This window comes from Zootoca vivipara, chromosome 3 (genome assembly GCF_963506605.1).
Source record: "Zootoca vivipara chromosome 3, rZooViv1.1, whole genome shotgun sequence".
Classification (NCBI taxonomy): Eukaryota; Metazoa; Chordata; class Lepidosauria; order Squamata; family Lacertidae; genus Zootoca; species Zootoca vivipara.
Window position 1 is genome coordinate 38,004,753 of NC_083278.1, and position 26,889 is coordinate 38,031,641.

A 26,889-nucleotide genomic window follows, 5' to 3' on the forward strand; every position below is an offset into this window, starting at 1 on the left:
ACCTTAGAGAGCAACTAAGTTTGTCATTGGCCTCTAAGGTGTCATTGGTCTCTAAGGTGCCACTGGAAGGAATTTTTTTTTATTTTTTTGTTTCGACTACGTCAGACCAACACGGCTACCTACCTGTAACTATACAAAAGTAAACCTTCCTGAATTCAGCGGACTCACTCCCAGGTAAACGGGGTTGGATTGCAGCTCTACTTATTTTTGCAGTGGTATGAGAACGAAATATTTTTTTAAAAAATGCTACCTAAAAGTGTTAACACTACAAAAAGGGAAGCACCAAACTACATACAGAGATATATACTGGGTTTCTCCAAAAATAAGACACCATCTTATATCTTTTTTTCCTCAAAAAAAACACGGTGGCTTATTTTCAGGGGATATTAAGCAATTTCTATGCATGAGTAAAGAAAGGAGTGGTTATGAATGCTGCTGCAGCCTCTGAAAATGAGTTGAGGATTCCTTTATTAACAAAAAATAGTCCTGTACATATTTACTAAGAAGTAAAGCCTACTCTGTACAATAAGGCTTACTCTCAGGAAAATGTGTACAGGATCGTACACTTCTGACAAAATATAATTGTCTTAATTTTTATGTAGCCTTTGAGGGTTCAAATATATACTTACATGCAAAGTACCTAACAAATGCCAACCATGTCTCTTTCCTATAAAGCACCTTTGAAAGGGGTGATTTCAAGTGAGAAATCAGGAGAGGAGGGGGTTGCAAATTAGGGTGCCCATATTTGGTGGACTGCAATATGGAAGCTTTATTTAAGGCACAAATTGTTTCCAGCATTTCTCACAACTTTTACAAGTCATGTAAGTACAATTGTAAATTAGTTGATAATTGTTTTTCCAAATCAGATGTTCTATAATAAAACAGATTTGGGAAAAACACTGCATTTTCATCTGTGGGTTAAAACACATGAGCAAAGTTTACAAAAAGCTACTGTGCTATGTGCATCCGTCACTTTGTTTCATGTTTCTCATAAAGGAACCAATTCAAACACTTGTCAGCCCAGTAAATTTGTTCTTAATCTAAATTATAGGAGATAAAATCAGAATTACTCTTACATTTTTATTTTCTGCTCTGCTGAATGGACAGAATACATGACTATAAATTTTACAAGACTGGTTGAATGACATATGAGCATTTGTAAAATATCACAGCTACAATATACTAAGAAAGTAGCCGCTACTGATGTCAAATGCATAGATTTGCTTCATTTGACAATTGCCTATGCCTTTTCCTGATTAGCAATGACGGAGTGACCGAGTGGTTCAGTGGATTAATGCATTTGTCTTTCAAAGCCTAAGACCCAGATACTAATTTGATCACAAGCAAAATGGCTGCGTTGTTAGGAAACGGTTCAAAACAAATCACATATGTAAGCCTAGAGACATATCAGCTCTCCTTATGTCTGTAGACTGCGAGTAAGTTGTATGGCTAATATACCAGCTACAATAAGTATCTTCAAGCATTAATTTTCACAGTGTGTTGAAGGATGAATGGAAACTAACTCTTACAGTCAGTGTAATAATAATACATTGGTAAATGTTCTATAAATTTTGTATTCAATATATTAAAATTTTAATTAAATGCTTTAGAAACCCGTAATCGTATTTTCAAAGCTTTGTAAGTTTGGCCTGTGATAAAACTGTCTTTCACCTTCCATGCCCAATATAGTAAAAGTAAAAAAATTAAGAAATATTAGTGGCACAATCAAGCCAAAGTCCCACTCATCTCAGTGGGCAAGGTTTAAGTATGCATATAACTATCCAAGTTAAAACCAACAGGATATGGAAGCACTGGATGGTAAGTGTGAATTGCATCCTGAGTCTTTTTCATCTCTACTGCCATACTTAATTTGAAAAGCATTTTTTAAAAAAGCTGTAATAGATCTTGGTAAATGCCCCTCATATATTAGGTTACATCAGCATTTTTAAAAGTTAAATATTCGTACAAAAAGCATATTAATTCCTTAGCTATAAACCACTACATGTTAATTCATCTGGGAAGCCTTACTAAGTATTAATAGCAATGGCTGCTATTTTCAGAGCAAAGGCACTTACAGGGCCAATCTAGCACATGCCTCCGTCCAATCAGCATGGCTCCTTATGATGTCTGCAATTGCATTACTAAGAGGGAAACATTCACTGTGAATAAATCATCTAGGACCAGCTTTTCAAAATCATCTGTACCAGCTTTTCAAAAAATCTTTGAGTATCCATTAGAACAATTTTAAATCACATTTCAGTCCAAAGTACATTCTGACTGATATTACTGAAACATCTGATCTTGTTATGATAGCGCATATAGAGTGTTTTGTAGATATTCTTCTATCACTCTCCATTGGTTCTGTTATCTCACCGAGAGTCTATCACTAATTTTAAAAATGACGAAGAAATCCAGAGGATTCATGTTTGTTCATTCATATATATTTGAAGACTCACACAAACATTTGTATTTGACAGCAGCAAAACATTTCACAAGGCTCCAGCTAGCATCCTGTAAGTAACTGGGCATACAATGTTTATAATAATATGTTCTTAAACTTCCAAATAAATGGGCATGGCGCTATATTGAAGAACATGGGTGAAGCTTCACTACAAATTTTCAACTCCTCTTAAATCAAATAACTCATTGTAGAAAGCATGTCCGTCATAAAAAAAATAAATTGTAGAACTGTCTGTCAACAAAATGCAACGCAGATGCTCATCACTGCACCTAATTTTACAACATTCTGTTGGGACATTCCCCTACCAGAATGTCAATTTTAGTACTACAATTCCAGCAAACATATTTACTGAAAATAACTTTTAAACTTACGGTATTCAGTTTCTTTTCCTTTTCCAGTTTCTGGTATCTAAAGGACAGGGAGTTTAATCTAAACAGTCACCATGAGGACTGGGGACTGTGCTAAATGGAGTGGGCTGTGGTGGTGGCGGGGTGGGGCTGAAGGAAAAGGGAAGCTTGTGAAAAAATTGGGCAAAAGGGCCTTCTCTAAGAAAGAGAGCACAGGAAGCTGCTGAGGAGAGCAGGAAGGTCATATTCTGCTAGGAATGCTCAGGAATTTTGTTTGGTCTGCATTTCAAAGTGATTATTTGATCTGCCTGTTGTCTTTGTCTTTGTCCATGGAGTTTTCTTGGCAGGGATACTGGAGTGGCTTGCCAGTTCCTTCTCCAGGTGGATCACGTTTAGTCAAAACTCTTCACTATGACCTGTCCATCTTGGGTGGCCCTGCATGGCATAGTGTTCTCGAAGCTACGAACATGAGTTTGACCAAACTGCGGGGGGCAGTGGAGGACAGGAGTGCCTGGCGTACTCTGGTCCATGGGGTCACGAAGAGTCAGACATGACTAAACGACTAAACAACAACAACATTTGATCTGCACCTCCTGGGTTAATGTGCAGATTGGAATAAAGTTATCTGGCTGGATGCAGAGGAGCGATAGGAGGTACCAGCTGGGGAACCCCCAAGGGGAGAAGGCTCAGAGCCCAGGGAGTGGTGGTAGGACAACAATGAGTGGTCAGAGGGAGAAGAGGGAGCAGACTGGGAGGAGGGGGTGTTGGAAGCTGAAGAGAAACGAGGTTTCTCAGCAAGGTTTAGTGAGCAGGAAGAGCCTGTGGCACAGAGCAGTCCAGAATCAGAGGCAGAAGTGGAGGCTGGAGAAGTGGACCCAAGAAGCAAAGATTAGGCAGGCTGCTGAAGAATCCAGGGGGTCTCCGCCTCCCGCTGTGGCTAGTTTCCCTCCCCCTGGTTTCCCAGAACTCACAAAGGTATGAAGAGAGCAAAGCAGAGACTGACAAGGAGTCAGAGTCTCAGATTGCTTGGGAAGGACCCAGGGGAACAGGAGCCTTAGATTGCTGTGGGAAGGTGGAAACCTTCTGTCCTCACAACTGCCTCATTGGGATAAGACCTTCTGGGAAGAGTTGTTGTGCTCACTAGGCCTGAGCTGTTTTGTTTCTTTGAATAAAAAATTAACTTCACTGACACCTTGTGAGTTATTGCTGACTTGCTTCTGACACCCACCCTGACATTATCCTTCAGATTTTGCACTTCTCAACTCAAGGAAATCCCAAAATATGTATTTTAATATGCAATATGTTTCATAATGTATACACCAGGGTTTCCCAAACTTTGGTTTCCAACTCTTTTTTGGACTACAATTCCCATCATCCCTCACCACTGGTCCTGCTAGCTAGGGATGATGGAAGTTGTAGTCCAACAACAACCCAGGTTTGGGAAGTCCTGGTGTAAAGTGAGAGAAAATACATTTAGAATGGCATAGTTTGTTAGAAAATGTGTTCCAATATACCGTATGTATTTAAATTACCAATTTCTGTGCCAAGCTTTAAAAACAAAGTTGCAGATTAATGTGGAAGCGGGACAAAACAGACCTATAAATGAACATATTCAAAACTGGCATGGATGGGAAATAAGTGTGGTGATCAATCCATTTCTAGCTTCCATCCACCCCCTTCTGCAGGTGCATTCAAGATTATCTTCATCTGGCATATGTATGTATATGTCTCTGCACATGTGTGTACACACACTTTTGGTTTGGCATTAGGGAGTGAGCCTGGTGTTCCTTCCATCTCACACTATGTTACTCCCCATTCCTTCTCTGGCACAACAGCAAAGAGACTGGAAGCTTCTGCTTCTATTGTACAGTAGTGTGTCATTCATACCATAAACGGTGGTTAATCTTAGCTATGACTAGTGAAAACAAGCCTGCTCCAAGTGGAGCACAACGAACATTCAAAAAAACCAGTCATTGGCAAAATCAACAGCTTCCTAGCGTTAATGTACTAAATTAACAATTGTATTGGAACAACAACCACAACAACCAAAATGTGTTTCCAACTAAATCCTGAGCAAACACAGTCAAAATGAAACCTGCTGGCACACACCACCACAGATGTAGTCAGAAAGTTGAATCCAGAAACCTGCCCTTTAATTGTAGTGACATATCCGGAAAAACTTTGCCTTAAAGAACTTGAGGCCAATTGGAGGAAAATTCCAGCCGCATGGCTTCTGATGCCACCACAAACCTGGATATTGTAACTACTGAATGCAGAATTCCTACAAATGCAGTTTCAGCAATACCTTACTTAAGTTTGACACACCAGGAGATTGAAAACTGCTGCTGCAATTTAAGGCACTGTCTCCAAACACTCTATTGAAAACAATAGAAAAATTGATACTATTGCTATGGATACTTCCCCCTCCATACTTCTACCACTGCAGAATTAGCAAAAACAAAACACCCCCCCCCCACTAAAACTCAAAATGCATAATTTCAGGAATACCTGATAGTAATGGCAATAATGGAAATGCAAATGATAATATAGGGAAAGCATATTAGTTCTAGCTGAAAATAAAAATAATATTTATTCCATAAGCAATTAAATATAAATTGTCAAGGACTGGCAGGACTCTGATAAGTGTGTGACAGAGGCAGAGGAGCTGGGGGTGGACCCAGGACAGGGGCTGGTGATTTATGGGGTTTGGTGCCAGCTGTGAGACAGGAGATAGGGTGGGGGGGGAAGGTTCCGTGTAGTCAAAGGCGGAGGTGGGGCTGCAGGACAGGTCACAAGCAGAGGAAGAGGTGAGGGGGTGGGCCAGTTGATTTGTCACCATCCCTTGCCCCGCTATCTCCTAAAACCAGAAAGGGACTTGAAGAGGGAATAAAAGCAACGACTTCTATGCAGGAGAAATTATTGGGTGGTATTCAACACTAGTCCTCCTGTGAGTAAACCCGTTGAAGTGAATGGGCATGATTAACTTAGGTTCATTGATGTCAATAAGTCTACTCTGGGTAGGACTTAGTTGATTACTGCCCTTTATTATATTAAGGAATCTAGATTTAGCTTACTTAAGACAATTTAAGCTAAAAATAAATTTTGTGGCATTTAAGAGATACTAGTGTCATTAAGAGATGCCTGTGTCATTAACTTGGACTCCTGTAGCAATAGCACCTCTGAACAACTGCAAGCATTATGACTTCCTTACATAGGCTAGCGGGGAGGACCTTCTGTATTTTCTTTTCCTTCAGTTCCTTCAGTCATAATATACATGCTGTCTACTTGACCACACAACTGTAGCAATGGTCAGATTAGGATTTTTGCAGGCAGAGTAACTTGAAGGGGGGCGGTTCTCCCTGCATTTCATTTTCAATTTGTATACCACCACCTTTCTACATCACTGAATTTAAGGCAGTTTAGAGACCACTGTCAATCCAAAATACAATAACAAAACAAATCAGCAAAACTCAAGAATCCAATTCACATATGGCATTACAAGATAATGACAATAATAATAATAATAATAATAATAATAATAATAATAATAATAATAATAAACAGTAGAACAAAAGCATCACCATCAATTAAAAGACAACTAAATCATTATAAACAACTAAGGCAAACATCTGGAAAAATGCAACGCAGTGTGGCTGACCCTGTTCTGTGGAACAACATCTCTGTTGAACTGATTAATTCAACAATACATGCTGTAGATTAAATCCTAGAAATTTTGCCAAGCTATGCTTCTCAAAACACAAGAAAAACACAACACAGCATATGTCTGTCACTGAGATGAAAGGCAGTAGCGAATTGTCAAACACACAAAATCACATGCTATATCACAAACATGTGTGTTACAGTCCTAAGGTTTAAACTACATCAATCAATCAATCAATCAATCAATCAATCAAATCTTCAAATATATTAAGGGCTGTCACATGGAAGAGGTAGCATGCTTGTTTTTGCCTGCTCTTGAGGGTAGGACTCGAGGCAATGGCTTCAAGTTACAAGAAAGGAGATTCCAACCAACATTCAGAAAAACTTTCTGACAATAAGAGCTCTTCGGCAGTGGAACAGACTCCCACAAGAGGTGGTGGACTCGCCTTCCTTGGAGGTTTTTAAGCAGAAGTTGGATGGCCATCTGTCATGGATGCTTTAGCTGAGATTCCTGCATTGCATGGGGTTGGCCTAGATGACCCTTGGGCCCCTTTCAACTCTAAGAGTCTATGAAATCACTCAGATACCTTTCCTTGTTTACAGCAGCAATCAGCTGCATGCTGATACATATGAGCATCACCTTTACCAAATATGACTAGTGGGTACCTCTGATTTGTTCATTCACCATATTTGTATTGCATTTCTCTTCCAAAAAGCTCAGATAACCCAAAAGGGAAATCATATTTCAAGTTCACAATAACCAAAAGCAAGGCTAAGAGATTGTGACTTGTCCAATGACCACTCAGCAAGCTTCTTGACTGGTGCTTGTTGATTGCCATTTGTTCCTTAGTAGGACAATAGCAAGCTGCCCTATACTTGGTCCATCTGCTCTACCCTTGGTTCGTCTAGCTCAGAACTGCTGAAACTGATGGACAGCGGCTCTCCAGGACTTTGTAGAGGGACCTCTCCCTTGGGATGTTCCATATGCAAAGCTGATGCTCTAGCACTGAGCTACATTCCTTCCCCTGTGTTCCACTAAATATAGACACAATGGGGTGTTGATTTGGAATTTCCACTGTTTAGTGTTACTCTTGCAAAGATGATCCATATATGGAGGAGCCTTATTATCAAAACACTATCCTTGCTAGACTATGGAAGCCAAGTAAGGATACAATCTACTTGAAATGATGGCGAGTTATAGAAAAGAGCAATTGCACAAAACCTACTGGTGTCCTAGGCATTGTTACATTAATAGTTTCTGCCCTTCTGAAGCTTCCATGCATTTCAATAGAAATGCTACACAGAAGGAACTCCAAGTCAACTACCATCATAATATCTAGCCAAGGGTGGCATTAGAAACACCCACATACCTCCTGCCATGTGCTTAAAAATCTAATTGTGACCATTTGATTGCTAGGCAAAGGTAATTTCCACAGATCGAGCTATTTCTTTATCCACAGGTAATGCTGTAGCCAAACAGCCCACAAAATATATAGAATGTGGACACTTTAGTTAGGATTCCTGCATTGCAGGGGGTTGGACAACATGCCACTTGGGGTCCCTTCAAACACTATGATTCTATGATAATGCAAAATATATAAGCCTTCTGTATTAAAATAGGGTTGATGTTATAAGAATGAGGCTTTAACTTGTCATATACATAAGAACATACCCACCATGACTGCCAACTTGTTTCTGGGCCCCAATTCAAGGTGCTTATACTGGCATTTAAAACCCTAACTGACCTAGTCCTCAAATATCCTTCCCTACAGACTCCCTAGGATCAGATCAGCAGAGGGTGGTCTCTTGGTAGTCTCACTGCACTCAGAAGTTCATGGCGGCGGCGGCGGCCCAGAACAGGCCATTCTCTGTGGCAGTAACAAGTGGATACCCCTGAAATAGCATGTTTGGGAGGTGGGGAGAAGGCAGAGCTGGCACGGCACAGAATCCACCGCAACCTGAGCCAACCTGCTAACATCATGTGATTGCAGCAGCTCTGTCTCCTCTCCACCCCTTTGTGTGGTGGCGATATAGTGTTTGCCCATTGGGGCAGGTGCACTGGAGTGCTCAGCAGCTAGACTGGTGGTCCAGGCCAATGAAATCAGGCAAAGCTGGGCAGAGGGACACATTTGCCTCATTCAAATCAGGGGTCTGGATTACTCTTCCCAATCTTACTTGAAACTGCTATGCGGGGAATGTTATTTGTTGTTCCTTGTTATCTGTATGGTTAAAATTTGCTTAGGATCAAAGCAAGCTGCCTGCCCACTCAGTCTTAGATACAACTTTGGTAATCACAAGGGGGGGGGAGTTTATAGTTAGGTCTGAAGCACCTCAAAATGCCTCTGGCAAGTAAAAGAACAGGATCCTATGCACACTTACTTAAAAGTAAACTCCAGTGATCAGTAAGGGACTCACTTCTGCGTAAAAAGGCCCAATAAACTTGCAGTCTAATGGATCATTTTGTGTAGTGTAACACCACCAGAATTTGTTTCATAGCGTTCTATGTTGCACCATCATTAATAACTTCTATGAACAGGGGAAAGGGCGGTCACTATTTCTTCTGTCAGCACACTCTCTAGGCTAGATCACGTGTGAAAATGTATTGCCACAGGGCAAGGAAATTGCAAAGCACAATGAACTGTATCGCAGGATTAGTATCTGAGATGCATACATATGATTTCCTGGGGAAATATATACAGTAACTGAATAATACTTCTTTGATCACCTGCAAACCTGCACTCCTATGAAGTGTGCACTGAGTTTCTGATAAGAAACATCTCTCCACCCCATTCCTATCCCAGCACTGTAAGATAGGAAGCATACTGAAATGCACAGGGATCAAACTAAAGGGATGTATGAATACTGCCTCTGCAGCAATTGCTGAAAATGATGGGTGGGGAACCTGTGGCCCTCAAAATGCTGTTGGGCTTTAGGTCCCATTATCCCTGATCACTGGCTATGCTGGCCAGGACTGATGAGAGCTGGCGTCCAATAATACCTGCAAGGCCACAGATTTCTCCTCTTTGATTTAAGTAAAATGCTGAAGAACAAAACAGTTCCTTTTGTTCTGCTCATATAGCCATTAGCCTCCTGAGAGAACGTCCCTGCAAAACTAGAAGGAACATGGAACAAAGTTACATTGGAGTCAAAATGCACAGCTATTCCATTGCTCTACTGGCTGTAATATTAAATATCATGGGTTGGACCTATCTAGGTTAAGTCATGCTTAGAGTAAGCCCATCAAAATCAATGTGACTTGATACTTGTGGTGAAACTTCAGCCTCAGTGATTTCAATGGCTCTATGCGAAAGCACAACTGAGTTGGGATCCAAACCTATATTTTAACCCCACAAATTACCACAATAAATGAGACTATGAGACAATGTGTTGTGGAAATAAGAACTCTGATTTACCCATCGTACCCAATGAATGCTCAGTCAAAAACAATATAGTGGTGGCAGAGAACAAAGAGGCAGGTACAGTTCTATACCAACTTGCTTGGGCATAAGACCCAATAAACTCAGCAGACTTATTCTGAGTGAACATGTGCAGGTATTCAGTATAGCTGCCTTCCTAAGCCTGGTGACCTCCAAATATTGTGGACTACAACTTCTTTCATCCGTAACTGATGGCTATCAAGGCTGGGGCTAATGGGGGTTGTATCTAAAACATCTGGAGGGTACCAGGTTGGGGAAGCCTGATGTATAGGATTGTGCTGTTGAGTTCAGTTCATTGTTCTGTCATAAAACAGGATCTCCCCACCCTACTGATGGTGCAATTCAGGTGTTAAACTTGAAATGTAGGAACAAGAGGTACATACAACCTAAGTTTGCATAGCAATTCTGGGGAACCTGCCAGTTTTGCAAGCATCCCAGTTTATCTTTCTATCTGGAATAGATCAGATTATCACAGAGACCAGAACAATCCCCTTGGTGAACTGAAACTATAAAAGGGATTTATTTGTATTCCGTAAACATGAGGTATTCTCTTTACTTGGCAACCCTTCACACACATGCCCAAATCTGCTTCTGAGGGTCGAGGGATCCTCCGCAGTAGCATCTGATGTTGCGCAAAGCTATTTCTCCTTAGCTGGAATAATGGCCGAGAATTCTTATACAATATTTACTTCCAGCACAACTTTTCATATTGCTTAATAATTGGGTGCACACACTCTATAGCTATGTTCATTGAATATATTGGGTCATTTTTACCACTTATTCAGAACTGCTGGTCAGAAATCTGCCTTTTCAGGACTACTGCCTTTTTTAAAATAAAGTGATCACATGGAACTAAAGCCATAAAGATGCTGTATAACATTGATGATAATAATTTAGTATATATCTGGTATTACTAATAATCTTTCAGAAGACTTCAGATTTATATTAACCTCCTAGTCAAGCAATAGCTGCTCAATTTCTAATTTATAAACACACACACACATTTTCACCCAACATTCTTCCTTATCTCTTACATCCTGCAGGTTCTCAACTTATACAAAGCAAGAAATTAGAAACACAGTGAAAAATCTTTGAACATTAAAGCAGCTAATTCACATTCCGCTTTTCCATGATGCAATTTCTGAGCACTCAACTTGTGACAGAAATTCATGCTATACTCTGTGATTTATGAAATCTCTTCCAGAAAGTAACTTCCAAAAAATTATCACATTGTGTGAGTGATACAGTTGCATGAGTTGGCCTTGAGGGACCTAATTAGAGTTGCAAAAGAACAATAAAAAATATTCAGGAATCTGATTTTAGAAATATGGGAATGCTGAGAACAATGAAGGGAAACTGTGTAGGTGTCTGAGAAAAAAAAATTTCTTCATTCCTTGTGCAATGTTGCTGTGTAGTGATGTTTCCAGCATGGTGAAATGTCTTATTCATTGAGCAATATTAACACATGGCAAAAGCCTTTACAATATGACTGTTGGGCAAGGCCACAGCATGGTATAATTTCAAGATGATGTGGATTGAGAAATGATGCTGAGGAGCAACAGATTCATCTGATTCATCTGTTGAGTAGCATCACTGCTATTATCAAGCTCTACAATCTGATAGACAAACCCACATTTTTGAAACAACAAACACCAGTATTTGCATGCATCAGGGATTAGTATTCAGGAAATATTACAACAAGCATGAGAATGTGGCCAGGAAAATATGGAAGAGCAAGAGCAAAGAAGTGCCCATCCCATTGAAAGCATCATCTAACACCTCAAGCTTTCCTGACTCTCTCAATAGCATAGACAGTGACACAGAGGTTACATAGAGTTATATCATATAAACATATCACAGAATTGTAGAGTTGGAAGGGACTACAAGGGTTATCTAGTCCAACCCCCTGCAATGCAGGAATCCGTTGCCCATTGTGGGGCTTGAACGCTTGACCCTGATATTAAGAATCTCATGCCCTATCAACTGAGCCAAAATTTGCTCCATCTTTGTTCTAAAATAAAGCTTTGGAAAAGGAAGGCAACAGTTAACACTGGGTGGTAGTTAAATGCATGCTGGAAGCCCTCAGATCAATGTTGTCTTCAGCCTTTAAGGATGGGGGGGCCATTAGCCACCCAGATGTTGGGACTCCAACTCCCATCAGTCCTAGCAGCATGGCCAATAGATGGGAACTGATGTCCAAAAACATCTGGAGGGGCACAAGCTACCCACCCGTGTAGTAAATAAATAGCTGTACTGTTAAAAATTTAAAAACGTTGGTGCTGTATAACCAAATGATCCAGCACATTGCACTGTAATAATTTTATTTGGTGGAAGAGAAATCAATCTGCCTTAGCAGTGCTGCTACAGAACCGCATTTCTTTCAAACAGCGTTGGGGTGTGGCTTCTTCAAGAACCAATTAAATGAATGGAGAGATGCAGCTGCAGGGCTTGGAGGACTCCTCCTACAGTACTGTGACATCATGATACCATCAGGATACAAATATTATTTTGATTCTAAAAAACTGCATACACCTATAAGGGCTGCAAGAGCACACTCTAAGAGCTTGCTTACAAGTACAGGTAATTTTCACGGATTTGGAGGCCAGTATGTTTAGGAAAGCAGCTGAAATCTCATATAGTTCCTCACCCACAGCTACACCATGTCTCCACAATCTCATGGTTCTCCAAAGAGCCAAAAAATGAATAAACTAAAATGTCCTACTTTAACATTTTTAACTGGGGTGGGGTTTTTTTGTCACAGAGGCATCTCAAATTATGCCATACAATTGACACCTATGTATGGCAATCTCAAACAGTTGACTAAGCAAGACAAGTTAGGCACTATCTTCTCAGCAATCTAAATGATAATTAGTATTCCCTCAAAGAGAGGAAGTCAGCAGAGTGAGTCCATATCATACAGTAGCATTTTGGTTTGCTGCCAAATTCTTCTACACTAATAGTCTACCTTCTTCCATAAGATCTGGTATTTTGGATGTTGCTGATTTGTGCAATGTAAACTCTAGCAATTCAGAGGCAAAGTAGTTATTAATAAGGACCATAAAAGCACTTTGCTATTAAAACCTTGTCTGTAAAAGTTTCTTATAGATGACTAGCACAGCAGTTTGCTCTTATGTTAAATGAGAATCATATAAAAGCACTGTAGGAATGAAAATGGCTCATTGAAAACATACAGCTACAGCATTTTACTTGAACTTTTACATTTTGGGGAAATGCAGATGTTGGTTAATATATTTGAAGTATGTCTGAAAGTGAGATCAGGAGATAAAGTGCAATAATGCAGATCAGGCAAGAATGTGCTGTCTCAACTGAAAATGTAAGATTAATTTACAATCCGACAGATGGCAGAAAGGGATGGGAATAGGAATGGAGGCAGCTCATGCAATAATGAGTTACTGGGATCTATAACCAAGCCCACATGGATTCCATAGCAGTGAAATCCATCATAGGTTCATTGTAGAGCCATCTTGCCATTCAATAAGTACCTGACCATTTTTACAGCTGTGCAGAAGTGATACATAAGAGTAAAACGTGTACATAAAAGACAGTCCTGCCTTCTTTAAGATAAATGCAGTCATACACATTCATTAAGTGCATCTTTGCCCTTTAATGAGTATGTATTAAAATATTGCTTAGTGTGCTGTTCAGGTATGCCCTTCATAAGTCAGAATTGTATGTACTGTACAAATACTGACAAATACTGACCAATATCCTTGCCACTGCATATGTGAAGCAACTCGAAGACTGCAATCCTATGCCCATTTACCTGGGAGTAAATCTCACTGACCTAAGTGGGACTGACTTTTAAGCAAACGTGCACAGGATTGCACAGTACTTTCCTGGCTCTTTGGCCTTGTTCCAAATTCCAGTTGTAGCTATCCAGCATCAATTCTGCAATAACATCTCATCTAGAAAACTGGGGGGGGGGAGAGTCTACACCTTATAAAATGAAATGAGAGACCAGGCCTAAATAAATCACACATAGCCATCTGATCAAACTCTGCTATAAAGTTCAGATTACAATGCAAACCACTCTATCTTACCAAAATGGAATCTGTCTTAAGCCTAATATCTAATGTATCATGATGGCAAATGGCCCCAGGGCTGTTTTCCCAGTGTGTCCTCCACATGTTCCCAAACCGAATCCTGTAACAATGGGAGGTGGTGGTGGGGAGAGAGACACTTTGCAAACATCTCCATTTCTCGTTGTGGGCCTGGGCCCAAGAGCAGCAACGTGATTGGCACGTTCCCAGTTAGCTCGGAAAGCACTGCTATGCAGTGATGGGACACACTGACCAGCAATTAACATGGTTACCATCAAAGCCAAGTCTCGACAAAGGATTTGGAATCAGTCACAATGGGGTGGGGAATCTTTTTATATTAAATATGTACAGTATATGTATATGTATATGTATATGTACCCAATATTCAGGCAGCTGCGTGGGAGCTGCAGTGCTGGAAGAAAACCTTATGCAGCAAACTTAAACAGAGCCTCCGCCTGCACTTCTAGGTGGCGGTCCCCCTAGGGAATGACGGTGAAGTGAAAAGAAGAAGAAGAAGAAGAAGAAGAAGAAGAAGAAGAAGAAGAAGAAGAAGAAGAAGAAGAAGAAGAAGAAGAAGAAGAAGAAGAAGAAGAAGAAAGACCAAACCGAAAACATCCACTCTCAGAGCTATTGGCTGCTGGGGGTGGGGTGGGGGAGAGAGCGCTTAAAACAGGCCCCATCTAAAGCCATATCCAGATCCGCGTCGCAACCTTCCTTCCCAGACCTGCTTTCCGAGAAGCAACGGAGCCATTTTGACCGCTGTGTGACAGTGACAGCAGGCGAGGAATTGGAGACGGGGCGCGGGTGTGGGCTGCTGCCTGGGCGTCTCTTTGCGGCCTGGGCGAGGGAAGGGGATGGAGGGAGACGGGGATGGAGCTGAGGCGCCAGCGGCGGCGGGAGCAGCAAGGGAGGGCAGAGGAGGAGGAAGAGGCGGCGGCAGGTGCCTTGTGCCCAGCCAGGCGCGCTAAGAGGATGCAACTTGGCCTGGGATAAGGGGCCTGCAGGGAGCGCGGCTGCGGAGAAGGAGGCTGCGGGGAGCTTAACAAAGGCTTGGCAGCGCGTCGCTTGGTCGGCCGGCGGGCGGGCGCGCATACGGGCTCGGTTACCTCGGATGGTCCAGGTCCAGCGGTAGAACTCCAAGGTGTCGTTCACCACGTTGGCGATGAGGCCCGGCTCCCCGGCGGCGGAGTGGCCCATGGCTGGCTGGCTGGCAGGCAGGCAGGGCAAGCGAGCGAGCAGCGGCGGCGGCGGCAGGGAAGCCGGCGGGACTGGTCGGGGCGCGCGCGCGTCTGTTGCTGTGCGCCGGGGCTGCTGCTGCTGCTGCCGCTAATGCTGCTGTTCTTGCTGAGAATGAAATTTAAATCTCTGTCTCTGGGTATCTATCTGCAGGCCCCGCCTCGCTTCAGACGACTCCCGTGCCCGGGGCCAGGGAGGGAGGGAAAAGGCAGAAGAACAGGCGCCGAGGCTGAGGCACCTTGGGATGGAGCGGAGCGCTTAGCTCGGCTTGCGTCACGTGGCCGTCGCCTTTCCCGGGGGCAGCGCACAAAGCGCCCGTCCAGGCGCACGCGCACAGACCCGGGGGGGGGGAAGGTGGCGCTCAGAGCTGAAGCACCTGCTTTATTGATCACGGCGGGGTCGGGGTCGGGATTCCTTGGTCTCTTCGCTCGATCCCAGTGCATAAGGCTAGACGCATAAGGTTCCCATTGCAGCGCCTGGCGTGGGTGGGTGTCTGAAACGCGGAGCTGGGTTGGGTTTCCCCGGTTCCCATGTCTTGACCAGCTGCCACGGAGGAGCGCTGGCACTGGGGGACCCTTCAGGCGGTGTAACCCCCACACACCCCAAAAGAGACGGGGTGTGTGTGCGCGCGCCCCCTACTCCTTTGCCTATTGATTTATATTCCTTTCCACTAAGGCACTCAGAGTGGTATGCACCCTCCTCCCGCCCTTGGTCCGCATGTTGAATCCTCACAACAGCCCTGTGACATCCTAGGTTGCGCCCAGAGACCTCAATGGGAATTTGTTGCCTTTTTCACAAAAGCAACTCGAAGCGACTAAATGTAGAAACAAACGTTTAAAACTACTGGTAGAAGAAAATAAGGAGCTTTTTTTTGGGGGGGGGGTCTTTTGACTTCAGAGTGATCTTGATTCTGCACTTCTGGCAGGCAGCTCCAGCTGAAGTAGCGAGTGCCACTGTTGAGAATGTGTAGCGGGATCCGGTTCTGCTTGCGCAATCCGCTGCTGTGGGCAGGGTGCTGGCGGCATTTAGCCACATGCCCTCTAGACATTTAGCCACATGCCCTCTATTTCTCCATAACATAATTATCAGATGAGGGCCACATTTCGTGGCTTATTAAATCTAGCAGAGGTAGGCTGACATGGTTGGGTCCACAGTGTAGTTAAACACTTCATTGCCTGAGGGTGTGGTGCAACATTTCCCAAATAATCCAACTCTGGACCCCTTAGACTATCAGTCTGTGACACAGATTAGTTTGACCCATTCCAATTTGGGTTCAGGCTTGGCCATGGGACTGAGTCGGGCTTGGTCACCCTGATGGATGGCCTTTGAGGAGAGTGGAACAGGAAGAGTGAGACCTTGCTGCTACTGCTTCTTGATCTCTTGTTGTTGTTGTTTAGTCGTTTAGTCGTGTCCGACTCTTCGTGACCCCATGGACCAGAGCACACCAGGCACTCCTGTCTTGCACTGCCTCCCGCAGTTTGGTCAAACTCATGTTCGTAGCTTCGAGAACACTGTCCAACCACCTTGTCCTCTGTCGTCCCCTTCTCCTAGTGCCCTCAATCTTTCCCAACATCAGGGTCTTTTCCAAGGATTCTTCTCTTCTCATGAGGTGGCCAAAGTATTGGAGCCTCAGCTTCACGATCTGTCCTTCCAGGGAGCACTCAGGGCTGATTTCCTTAAGAATGGATAGGTTTGATCTTCTAGCAGTCCATGGGACTCTCAAGAGTCTCCTCCAGCACCATAATTCAAAAGCATCAATTCTTCGGCGATCAGCCTTCTTTATGGTCCAGCTCTCACTATACGGACCTTTGTCGGCAAGGTGATGTCTCTGCTTTTTAAGATGCTGTCTAGGTTTGTCATTGCTTTTCTCCCAAGAAGCAGGCGTCTTTTAATTTCGTGACTGCTGTCACCATCTGCAGTGATCAAGGAGCCCAAGAAAGTAAAATCTCTCACTGCCTCCATTTCTTCCCCTTCTATTTGCCAGGAGGTGATGGGACCAGTGGCCATGATCTTGGGTTTTTTGATGTTGAGCTTCAGACCATATTTTGCGCTCTCCTCTTTCACTCTCATTAAAAGGTTCTTTAATTCCTCCTCGCTTTCTGCCATCAAGGTTATGTCATCTGCATACCTATCTGAGGTTGTTGATATTTCTTCCGGTAATCTTGATCTCTTATTGGCATTTGATACTATCCATCGACCATGGCGTCTTCCTGGACTAGCTCCAAGGAAATGGGAATTGGGGGCACTGTACTACAGTGGTTCCAATCCCACATTTGGGACTGTGTCCAGAAAGTAGCATCGGGAGAGTGCTTTTCAGCCCCCTGGTGTCGCAGGCAGAGGCAATGTGTTGCGTTTTGTCACCTGAGGCAAAATGGGAAGCTGCGACCCACCCCCCCTGCTGCCACTGGGATGCAGTGCCCACAAAGCTGCGACGGCAATGGTGGGTTCCAGCGAGATCCCACAGAGTGTACCAATTGTGAGATGTCTCTGGAAGCTGCCGCCGCCTCATGGGCAGCTCAGCCCTGGCTACAGGACATGATTTTATCTCCATGGCTATTTAATATGAACATGAAGCCATTGGGAAAGGTCACTGGTTGGCTTGGGGGGAAGGTGCCGCCAGATTGCAAAAGACACCCCGCTCTATTTCTCCTTGATGTAATTATCAGGTGAGGCCATACAGTCCCTAGGTCAGTGCCTGGATGCAGTGGGGCAATGGATGAAGAAAAACAAGCTGAGCTGCCAGGCATTGTGGGTAGGCAGTTCCCATATCCAAGAAATGGGTCAACTCCCTACCCTGGACTCCCCCAAAGGAGCTTGTTCACAGCTTGGGGTGTTTCTGCATTCAGCTCTGCCACAGGAGTCTCAGGTAGCCTCAGTGGCCAGAAGCTTTTGGGACGACAGCTATGACCATTCCTGAACTGGGAAAACTTGGCCACAGGATTTCCTGAATTGGTTATTTCAAGACTGGGTTACTGTAATTCACTGTGTGTGGGGCTTCCCTTGTGCTTGAGCCGCAAACTGCAGTTAGTGAAGAATACTGCAGCATGATCACTGACAGGAGCAAGGCCTTGTCAGCATATAACACCTGCGCTGGCTGCTAATCTGCGACTGGGCCATGCTTAAGGTGTTACTATTGGTATACAAAGCTCTTAAGGACTTGGGACCAGTTTACCTGCGAGATCACCTTATCCCCATATATGCCCTCTTAACCGCTTCATTCTATGGAAAGTAGCACTACAAGAAGTGCCACATAATATCATCCCCAAATCTGTAAGAAATCTTTTAGTGTGATGGCATCTACACTTCAGAATTCCCTGCCTATTGATATCAAGCTGTACTTTTTTTTTTAAGGCGCCAGCTAATTTCCCCCCCTCTTTAGACAGGCCTACCCAGATAATCTAGAATGCTGATACGTTTATAAGGTTTTTTGCTGAAAATTTAAAATTGTTTTTACTGATAATTTTATTAATTATTTTTGTAGCCCACTGAGCTTCCTCCTCTTCTTCTTTTTTACAATCAAGCAGTATATAAATTCTATGAAACAAACAAATAAATTTATGAATCAATGAGGTCCCCACTTCATGGCTGAGCAAGGATCTGAACCTGAGCTTCCTGGGGCCTAGTCCAACATTCTAACCCAGAAGTCTTTTCAGACCCAGGATCTACCTTCGACCCAAACATACATTTAGGGATCAATCCCCCCCCCTTACCATATATTTGTATGCTGGTAGCACTGCTGTTGTGACTCATCGTAGTTCAGGCCGTGACTCTGTAGGAAGTCTCAACCCACCAGCTGAAAGCCAGTGCCCCCAAAACTATCCCACACTGGCAGAACCACCTCTTCTTCGCCTGCTGCCCATCATATCAGGGAGGTGCCACAAGTGCCACTCTTTCTCACTCACCTGCTACAATCAAGTGGCAGCAAGGGATAGACATCTTTGCTTGATTGTCACCTGCTCTCTGCCTTTGGGCAGGTGTGCATAGGGCAAGCAGTGAGCAGTGTTGGGCACTGCACTGGGACCCAGAGAGGGGGGGAAGGGGGGGGGAGAGAGAGAGAGAGATATGACACAGAGGGGCAAGGAAGAAGAGGTGGCACTGCCCCCTGTAGCAACCTCTATTTGCTTGCCAGCTCTCAGTCTCTCTTTCTGGCAGAGGAGTGGTAACTTGTCCCTTGCTGCTGCGGCGAACCCCCTGCTCAGTCAGTCCCCTCCTGTCTTCCTCTGGGTGGGGCAAGCAATGCTGTGCAAAGGGAGTAAGCAGGCACACACTGTCCCTGCTCACTCCTCTGCTAAAGTGCCCGTGCCAAAGAGCAGCCTCCTTTTCTCCTCTATTACTTCTCCACTCTAGAGTAGGGATGAGGAAACTTTTTCAAGCCATGGGCCGGCCACATTCTCTTATGGTCAACCTCTGGGTGGGGTGGGGGTGAATGCCAGTGGCAGTTAGGGCCAGAGGGAAAAGTGGGTGGAGGAAATGATGCCATTCCCAACCCTGAAGAGTAGGAAGATACATTCCATCCATGGAGAAGAATGCCTTCTCAACTGATAAACATGGTGATGCCACACCAGTCCATCTGTACTCTGGACTTTATTGGCCCAGTGAGATCAATGATAGTTGCAGAAACCCACCTGCGTCCAGATCCATAGTTCCTAGCAAACCCCCCCCACTCTTATGGTGTAAATAATAATAATAATAATAATAATAATAATAATAATAATAATAATTTATTATTTATTCCCCGCCCATCTGGCTCGGTTTTCCCAGCCACTCTGGGCGGCTTCCAACAGAAATATTAAAATACAATAATTTATCAAACATTAAACATTAAAAGCTTCCCTAAACAGGGCACAATAGCATCAAGAGTACATTATTGTAAGTCCTTAGCTAAGTCTGGATGGAGACAGTCAAGACAAGTCTTGAGATGTTGCCCCATTAGTAATTCAGCAGGGCTGACTCCTGTTGTCCAACATGGGGTGACATGTAACACAATGAGGAACCTGGGAAGTCTTGCTGACCAGTATCCTCCAACAATCCACTTCACAGTTGTCTGCACCATCCATTGAACTTGGCCATTTGCTTGAGGATAATGAGGTGCAATGGCGACAGCTTGGATAAGGTTGTCCACAAATTTACTGACCTCCATTGATATGAACACAGACCCATTATCAGAGACTATAGCATCTGGCAATCCATGTGTTGCAAATAATTGTTGCAAGGTTGTGATGGTTGCAGCAGATGCTTGAGATGGGACTAAGAACCCTTTAAGCCTTTGTGAGAAGGAGGTCACTACAATCAAGAAGTTATTCCCTTGAAATGGTCTTGCAAAATCAATATTGTCTTGACCGAGGCATCTTGATTACTTCTCATGGGAACATGAGAACATTGGTAGGTTATGCCAATTAGCCTGGCATGTGCTGCACTCATTGACAATCTTTACAAAGTTAGAGTCAATTCCAGGCCATCAGACATAGCTTTTATCCAATCCTTTCATACATACGATTCATGCATGTGCTGCACAAAGTGTGGGCAAGATGGTTTGACAATCACATTCTAGGATAACAACATGGTCTATCCATAAAATACATCCTTTATGAGCAGACATCTCATGTTGGTGGCTAGTGAATAACTTTAATTCATCAGACAGTTTTGCAACTGGCCACCCACACCACCCACAGAAAGACAGTACTAGAAGATCTGAAGAAGTTACTACTGCAGCTTGATCAAGTTGCAGAGGTGCACGTGGAAGGGCTTCCAACATCAAAACAACTCCCATTGGAGGTAGCACATCACAATCTGGTTTCCATAATGGCAGATAGCTCAGGGCATCAGCCTTAGAAATTGTTCTTCCTGACTTGTAGACTTGTAGATCATCAGGGGGTTTGGCCCGGGTGTTCATCAGTATGTGGATGATACCCAGGTCTACCTCTCTTTTAAATCAGAACCGGTGAAGGCAGTGAAGGTCCTGTGTGAGTGTCTGGAGACGGTTAATGGATGGAAGGCGGCTAACAGATTGAAGTTGAATCCTGACAAGACAGAAGTACTGCTTTTGGGGGACAGGGAGCAGGTGTGGCGGACTCCCTGGTCCTGAATGGGGTAACTGTGCCCCCGAAGGACCAGGTGCGTAGCCTTGGAGTTACAGCAGTCCATGGAGGCACAGGCCAATTCTGTGTCCAGGGCAGCTGTCTACCAGCTCCATCTGGTACACAGGCTGAGACCCTACCTGCCCATGGACTGCCTTGCCAGTGTGGTGCATGCTCTAGTTATCTCCTGCTTGGACTACTGCAATGCGCTCTACGTGGGGCTACCTTTGAAGCGGCAGCTAGACTGGTGACTGGGAGTGGCTGCCAAGACCTCGTAACACCAGTCCTGAAAGACCTGCAATGGCTCCCAGTACATTTCCGAGCACAATTCAAAGTGTTGGTGCTGACCTTTAAAGCCCTAAACGGCCTTGGCCCAGTATACCTGAAGGAGCATCTCCATCCCCATCATTCAGCCTAGACACTGAAGTCCAGCTCCGAGGGCCTTCTGGCAGTTCCCTCACTGCGAGAAGTGAGGCTACAGGGAACCAGAGGCTACAGAGGCCCTTCTCAGTAGTGGCACACACCCTGTGGAACGCCTTTCCATCAGATGTCAAGGAAATAAACAACTATCTGACTTTTAGAAGACATCTGAAGGCATCCCTGTTTAGGGAAATTTTTAATGTTCGATGTTTCATTGTATTGTTAATCTTTTGTTGGAAGCCGCCCAGAGTGGCTGGGGAGACCCAGCCAGATGGGTGGGGTATAAATAATAAAGAATTATTATTATTATATGAACAAGTGTATTGTCATAAAAACTGAGCAAAAGACTCCAGCACAGCATGCATAGGTTTATGGATACTGTGTAAGTGGCTTATTCCCAGTGCACTTGCAATCTCTAAAAGTCTCACCTTAATATTAGGCTTAATAGTGGCACTATTGGTGCAGCCTACTGGGTGTGTGTAACTGGTTCAAAGATTTATTGTTTGATGAGATGCTCAAGATCTTCCTCAATTTTTTCCTTGCAAGGCAAAATACAAGTTTCTGGGCTTCATGTGAATTAGTGCAATTGGATCCAGATGGAATGACACTGACTCCCCGTTGTAAGCTCCCAGTTCCTCAGAGAAAACACTGGGAAATCTGTTGACAACTCTCTGTATTTGGACTGCAGTGGTGCCATGAATTCCTTGGACACTGATTCCTAGTGGTGTGATTCAGTTCCTTCCCAGAGGCTCTCACACTGTCCCTTTGCAATGTTGAGTGGAAGCTTCCCTTTGAAAGAGCCATACAGCACATTCACATCACAGCTTCTAGCAGGATCAACCACCTTCTCATTGTAATCATAAAGTATACTTGTTGGCCTCAACTCTGGCAACTGATCCCAAGAGAAAATGTGATGAAAGGCATCTTTATTGTTTATTGATAATCCAGAACCAGAATCCATTTTCATTTTGCACTTATAGCCGTTTATGAGTACATCTGGAAAAATTGCAGAATCCATAGGCATGCTGAAACTGTTACAACTTCTGGACTTCACCACCATACAGTCAGGATCTATTGCAGTTCCTAGTGGATTTTAAATGGTATACTTGCTCAAGATGGCCATAATTTTTCCTTGAATTAGCAATGCAAGTGTTGATGCAAATCTCCACAGCCTGTGCAGGGCTTGGTAGGCCTGGTTTTATCTGCAAATGATGTGGGCGATACATTTCTTGTGTTCAGTTGACCCTGCTGCTACATGTTCTCTGCCTGCTTGCTATGGACAGCATTTATTTTCAAATCTGTCCCTGTAATTTCTGTAACATGTAGTGATGCAGTGTCACTGGGTAGGGCCTTCTCTTGAGCCAATATAAATGAAAAATTTGGCAGTGTTGAAGTGCTTCATCATAAACACCACAAACAAGGCGATTTCATTCCTAGCATGTCATCTACGAAACCCTCAAAACTGCACTTGAGAGAGACAGTGTAGCTCTGCAATAGAAGCAGCAATGCTATTGGGGGGGGGGTAGAATCCCTGTGACCCACATGTATGAACATGGGGCTAAGCTTTGGTGACCTCTAGGTTGGATTATTGCAATGCGTCATGCGTGGGGTTGCCTCTGAACATACTCAGAAATTTCAGCTGGTGTAAAATTCAATGGCCAGATTGCTCACCAGAACAAGACATATATTGAGCATATAATACCAATCCTGGCCCAATTGCACTGGCTGCCAATTAGGTTTTGGGCCCAATTCAAAGTGCTAGTGTTGACCTATAAGGCCTTACATGGCTCAGGACCTCAATACTTTATACGGGCTGACCTGGACCCTGTGCTTGTCATGCAAGGCAAGCTCTCTGTACCCCTCTCTCCGAGAGGTCTGTGGAATGCTCTCTTCAGAGAGGCTCGCCTATATGTTTTTAGGCGCCAGGCAAAAACATTCCTCTTTACCCTTGCATTTGGCTATTAAATAATCTATAGCCTGTTAAATATGTGTGTGGGCAGGGGACTGTTATTATGATTCTTTTATCATTATGCTGTCTATCATTAGGCTTTGTGTTATGTTTTACTATTATGCTCTGTTGTTAATGTACACCACCCTGGGCGATAAAAGGCGGTATATAAATCGGGAAAATAATAACCAATAATAAATAAGAATGTGTGGCATGAACATAGACATCCTGGCTTTAATGGCATTGAAACAGGAAGAGAATAGCAGAGCAGCAACTTCAAAGGAGGGGCCTTAAAATGTAGGCCTTGAAGGATTCTTATCTAGTCCTGTTGACAGAGTGCTTCCAATAATTATACATTATTCTTGACAAGGTTAAGGAATAGGTCAAGGGCTAAAAGGTGTTAATATGGCTGAAGTCATGCTTCATATCTGTCCGGGGGCAGGAAGATGAGTCATTCAGAACCATACAATTTTCTCAAGAAGGTAACCTGATGCTTAAGGGAAACCCACGTACAGGACCAATTGGAGCTCTTAACACAGGATGGCAAAGATGACCTAATAGGCATTATTGAAATCTGGTGAGATAAGACTCAAGACTGGAATGTAGAAATTGAGGGGTATAACCTGTTCAAAAGGAACAGACCAAACAGGAAGGGGGGAGCAGGAGTATACGTAAAGGATGTGTACACTTGTAAAGAGATCCATTACCTGGAGCACAGAAGGTAAAATGAGAATATGTGGATACAAATTGTAGGAGAAAGAAATAACAGTGACCTTACTGTGCAGGTCTGCTATTAACCAGCAAGCCAGACTGAAGACTTGGATGATGCCTTCCTAGAGCAGATTACCAAGCATTCAAAAAGGAGAGCTACAGTAGTCATGGGAGACTTCAACTCCCTTGATATCTATCGGGACTCAAACTCTGCCAAGAAGGTAAGGTTCAACAAATTCCTCTATTGCCTTGATGACAGTTTCATTTCCCAGAAGGTGGAAGGAGCAACAAGAGGATCATCTAACTTGGACCTGGTCCTCACCAACGGGGAGTAACTGATCGATGAAATGGAGGTACTGCGGAACTTGGGAGGAAGTGATCATGACCTCCTGACTTCATGATACAGTACAGTGGCAAGGGAAAGTTGGGTGTAGTTGGACATGCACTCTGGACTTTAAGAAGGCAAATTTCAAAAAGAGTAAAGAAGTACTGAGTGAGATCCCATGGTCGGAAATACTCAGAAGGGAGTCCAAGGTGGATGGAAGTTTCTTAAAGGTAAAATTTTGAAGGCACAAATGCAGGCAATTTCAACAAGAATGAAAAGTAGGAGGCATCTAAAGAAACTGGTGTGGCTGTATAAGGAGCTTGGAGATGAGCTGAGATATAAGAAGTGGAAGAAGGGGGAAATCAAGAAGGAGGAGTATACACAAGTAGCCACAGTTGCAGGGAGAAGTCGGGCGGGCGGACCAAAGCTCAGAATGACCTCACGCTTGCAAGAGAGGTTAAAAATAATTTGAAAAGATTTCTTCAGCTATGTTCGAAGCAAGAGGAGATACAAGCAAGTGGTAGGTTCTCTGCATAGAGAAGATTGAGAAATGCTACTTGGTAACAGAGAGAGGGCAGAACTGCTCAACACCTACTTCACCCCAAAAGAAAGCAGTGTTCAACCTGGTGATAAACAGAATAAATGATGCAAGGAGGAAGCTGCAGCCCATGACAGGAAAAGAGGTTGTAAGGCAACACTTAGCTACTTTATTTTTTAAAAAATTATATTTATTGAGGTTTTTTACAATAAAAAATACAACACAAAGCTACAAAAGCTTGGAAAAAAATTAAAAAAGGAAAAAACAAAAGAAAAAGCACAAAAAAAGAAAAAAGAAAAAGAAAAAAGATAATATCTTTAACAATATCTTATCCCCGACTTCCCCGTCCCTCCCCTCCCAGGTCAATTCCATGTCAAACTTCACAACTTCTATTTATACCCCACACAATAATTTCTATTATATTTTAAACTATATTGCTTTTAACTATTTCTAATAATTTCCTTTAGCCTATAATTTCCCCCTAAAAAGATATATCTTTTCCTGATTCAGATTCTATCCACTCTTTTAGCCAATCCTCAAATCCCACCCCCTCCCTCCCCAGGTAGCAGTTTCCCCTTTTCCCCGGCCAGCGTCTTCATACTATCCAATTTCAAACCTTTTAATCCATCCATTCATTTGCCTTATATTCCTTCTTCAACCCACCCCCACTCTTAGCCATTCTAAACCACCCCATTCCTCCTTCTTCCCCTTCCCTTGTTTTAATTCTTCCACCAGCCTCCCACCCTCATCTTTATTTCCACTGTCCCCTATTTCCAGTCTTCTGTCTGGCCTGCATCCCCTCACTCTCACTGGGGGGGGGGGCAAGGGCCAGACTCTTTCCTCCCTCTTCAATTTGTTTGTTTCCTTCTGAGATCTGGCCACCCTCTCTCACTGGGTGGACCAGGTCCCAGAGTCCATCTTGGTCCTTGGCATCCAAAATCACGTAGGTGATCAATGCTTCCTCTCCCACAGGTTGCATTGATTTCTTAGTCCGTTGCTCCTTATTTTCTGTCTGTTGTTCAATGATTTCTTCTTCTTCCAATTCTAGAGTCTCTCTTGGGTATGTCTGTTGCTGGTCTTCTTTTAAAGTCTGGATATTTCCTTTACCATAACGTACTTCCTCTGTCATTTCTTTAATAAAGTCTAGAATGTACTGCAGCTCGACCTCCTCCATTTTTAAGAGGGTTGTTTTGGCTGGCAGCCTTCTTTGTCCTTCTATATTCCTGTGGGAATTGTAACTTGATCCGCCAGAGATGGTGCTGTAGTGCCCAGGCTAGTTCCTTTGTTTACTTCCAACCATGTTTGTCCTTTATAGTTCAAATTCTTAATTCAAACTTTTCCAATTCTCCACTTTGTTCCATCAGTCAACTTGAATATAATCCAAAAGATATCACAAAATCACAACGATTACTCTTTATAAATCCTTGTATTGTCAGCTGGTCGCGACTTTAGGTTCCTGCTCCCGGTTTCCGGGGGGGGGGGTTTCCCTTTATCACAATGGTAAATTTGTCAATGCAGTCCAAAACATATGTTTTCCCCCCTTAGTTCTGCCTTCCAAGGGGGGATACAAGTTCCATTTTTCAGGGGGATCCGCACCCCTTCTCTTCGATCGGCTGCAGGCAAGTTAGTTGTGTCACAGCCTTCCGGGTAGGGGGGGGGGAACGACCT

At 43.6% G+C, this 26,889-nt stretch overlaps 1 protein-coding gene across 1 annotated transcript in view; it reads right to left on the reverse strand.

The window, feature by feature from the left end:
- ELOVL4 (ELOVL fatty acid elongase 4) overlaps positions 1–15,380 on the reverse strand; it is a 46,024-nt gene extending 30,644 nt beyond the window's left edge. Inside the window, exon 1 of the mRNA XM_035109541.2 lies at positions 15,073–15,380. Coding sequence (XP_034965432.1) covers positions 15,073–15,163 — 91 coding nt within the window. The 5' untranslated portion in view covers positions 15,164–15,380. The remainder of the gene's footprint in view (positions 1–15,072) is intronic.
- Between the last annotated feature and the right edge of the window lie 11,509 nt (positions 15,381–26,889).